This window comes from Jaculus jaculus, chromosome 3 (assembly GCF_020740685.1).
Source record: "Jaculus jaculus isolate mJacJac1 chromosome 3, mJacJac1.mat.Y.cur, whole genome shotgun sequence".
Lineage (NCBI taxonomy): Eukaryota > Metazoa > Chordata > Mammalia > Rodentia > Dipodidae > Jaculus > Jaculus jaculus.
The window spans coordinates 89,007,374-89,010,501 of record NC_059104.1 but is presented as its reverse complement, the minus strand read 5'-3'; the positions used below and the strand labels follow the sequence as shown (position 1 = coordinate 89,010,501).

The 3,128-nt window shown below is 41.7% G+C and overlaps 1 protein-coding gene across 1 annotated transcript; it reads right to left on the bottom strand.

Moving 5' to 3' along the window:
- Positions 1-2,030: 2,030 nt before the first annotated feature.
- On the bottom strand, positions 2,031-2,849 carry LOC101602961 (olfactory receptor 8B3-like). The gene is made up of 2 exons (XM_045146151.1): positions 2,388-2,849; positions 2,031-2,252 (listed from the first exon to the last, which is right to left on the bottom strand). The coding sequence occupies exons 1-2, from the start codon at positions 2,847-2,849 to the stop codon at positions 2,031-2,033; spliced, it is 684 nt and encodes a 227-aa protein (XP_045002086.1).
- Positions 2,850-3,128: the final 279 nt, after the last annotated feature.

Sequence of the window (3,128 nt, the reverse complement as noted above, 5' to 3'; positions counted from 1 at the left end):
TTTGTTTATCCAGGGGGCGAATAAAGCAGACTTTGAATAACAGAACACTCCTTGAGCACTCAGGCTGTCTACATTCTTTTGTTGTCCCAATATAGGTCAGGTGGCCCAATCTCAAAGGTTGTAATCTCTCAATTGTAGCTGAAGGGGCAGCAGTTCACCCAAAAATTTTTCTTTCTTGTCATAGCACTCTGCTCATACCAGTTCATATCTACACAAAGCAACCCTGCACAACTTCTCAGGACAAGGGCATAACAGCAAGCTTCACACAAACTGCCAGCCCAGTCCAAGCAAAGCTCTTTCTCACCCTCATAAACCAAACCTCACAGACCATAGTTCTTACTGCATTCAGGTCTTTCAACTCTGGCCAGAATAGTCCATCAAGCTGTACTTACAGCACTGCAAGTCATCTCTAAAGCCAAGGTTTCAAATCCTTCTCCATTCCTCTTGAAAATCAGCTCCAAAAGGCCAAAGCCACACAGTCAAGTATCTAGCAGTAATCCCACTTTTGGTACCACTTTACTGTTGCAGTCAGTTTCATATTGCTGGTAGAAATCACCCAACCAAGAGCAGCTTCTGGGAAAAAGAGGTTTATTTTGGCTTATGGGCTCGAGGGGAAGTTCCACAATGGCAGGAGGAAACTATGGCATGAGCAGAGGGTGGACATCACCCCCTGGCCAACATAAGGTAGAAAATAGAAACAGGAGAGTATACCAAACACTGGCATGGGGAAACTGGCTATAATATCCATAAGCCCACCCCAACAATACACTCCCTTCAGAGGCATTAATTCCCAAATCTCCATCAGGTGGGAGCCTAGCATTCAGAACACCTAAGTTTATGGGGGACATCTGAATCAAACCAGAATAACTAGTTTGTAAAACTCCAAGGAAAAACAGGAAATAAGGAAAAGAACCAACTACTAATAAGTCAATGTTAAATTATTTATTTGAAGAAAATGCAAATGTCCTATATTAATTGGTAAGTCGTTCCAGTCAAATTCTTCCAAGCGAAGACATAACATGCTCTTGTACTCATATTCCTGCCCTCAGTCCATGAAGGAAAATCCTAATGCCGGTCCATTTATCCCAGCCACTGTGAATTGTGATTTCATCTCCAGTCTTTATATACTGGGATCACAAAATCATCAGGCTCCTTCACCAAACTGCCGTGAGACTATAGAGAATAAATCAGTAAAAAAGAGCATTTCCCCATCCATACTTGTCCCCTTTGGAACCTCCCAAAACAAAATCCCTTGCAACTCTCACCATAGATTTATTAAATGATTTGATGAATCAGTCACTTTCTCTAGACTACTAAAATGAGTATCTTGGTGGCATAGCTACATAGAAATTCTAGATGCATCCTAGCCCAAAAATCTCATAATGGGGCTGAAGATATAGCTCAATGGAAGAGCACTTAGTTAGTGTGCGTAAAACTCTGCATATGACCCCCACTACTGCAAAAAAATAAATACATACAAACAAAATCATTTCATGACCTTCCCATTTCTTAATACATTATTATTCAATGTTTTGTACTGAAATCTTTGTATATTCTAAGGCAGGAGAGGACCTCTTTAGTAGATGACTTGCACAAAGCCATTAGTTCAATATTCAGTACTGACAAAAGAAACACAACTTCTGAAAGTACACTGGAAAATGACAGAATAAAGCAACCTTTCTATTGTAAAACAACAATGGACTGATCCTTCTTAAATTTTCTTTATAATTAATTTTGTGTAGAATTAAATAATTTACATTTTATTTTCACTTCATACTATTGTCTCCATAGGTTTTGTTATTATTTCACTAGTTCCTGGTCTTGTTTTGCAGTGTTGTGAGTCAGACCCAAGGCCTTGTGCACTAAGCTACTTCTCAATATTTTGCCATAGTTTTAAACATCACATCTACATGGACATCTATAGCAAACATAACTTCAACTTAGGTAAACCCTGTTCTTCAACATCTTTTTCATGGCAATGTGGATATTCTTGCTCCTCAAGCTGTAGATGAAAGGATTCAACATTGGCCCTATGAAGGTTTAAAAAAATCTGTGGAGACTTTATCTTCACTCACAGATCCAGTGAGAGAAGGCTTCAGGTACATGAATGCTGAGCATCCAAAGAAAAAAGAAACAGCGTTTATGTGAGAGCTGCAGGTACTGAAAACTTTGGACCTGCCACCTGTGGAGCAGATGAGAAAAATGTTGATGATCAAGGTGTAAGAAATAAAGACAGCTGGGTGTGGTGGTGCCTTTAATCCCAACACTTGGGAGGCAGATTTAGGAGGATCACTGTGAGTTAGAGGCCACCCTGAGACTACATAGTAAATTCCAGTTAGCCTGGGCTGGAGTGAGACCCTACCTCGAAAAAAGAAAGAAAGAAAGACAGTCATACTGGGCCCTATTACATTGACACCCACCACAACGAAGACCACCAGCTCATTGACAGTGGTGCTTGTGCAGGAGAGCTTCAGGAGAGGAGGTATGTCACACATGTAGTGATTGATGACGCTGCCGTCACAGAAGCTGAGCCTCAGCATGCACACAGTGTGAGCCAGGGCACCCACAAACCCCATTGCATACACACTTCCTGTCATCATGAGACAGACCTGATGGGACATGGTGACCCTGTAAAGCAGGGGCTTGCAGATGGCCATGTATCTGTCATAGGCCATTGCTGTCAAACTGCAGCATTCATCAATAACAAAGAAGGCAAGGAAAAAGAGCTGAGTCATGCACTCCACACAAGAGATGAGGTTCCACTTCAGAAAACTCACCAGCATTTGGGGAGTTATGACAGAGGGGTAGCAGAGATCAGTGAAGGAAAGGTTGAAGAGAAAGTAGTACATTGTGTGTGCAGGTGAGGATTCAAACCAATCAGAATAATCAAGCCCAGGTTCCCCATCAGTGGCCTCTATATCCTCAAGAACATCTGTGTCCTATTCTGCCTAGACAATTCACCTCCCACTTCTATTCTCAGCAGACAGGAGATAAGGCATCTAAGGACTCATTGGCCCCCTTAGATGAGGTTTGGGAAAAGAATGAGTACATACATTCAGCACTTACCCTTGTGTGTGGAGATGTGACAAGACCACCTCTTTAACACTTCTCTCTTCTCATGGAGGTAT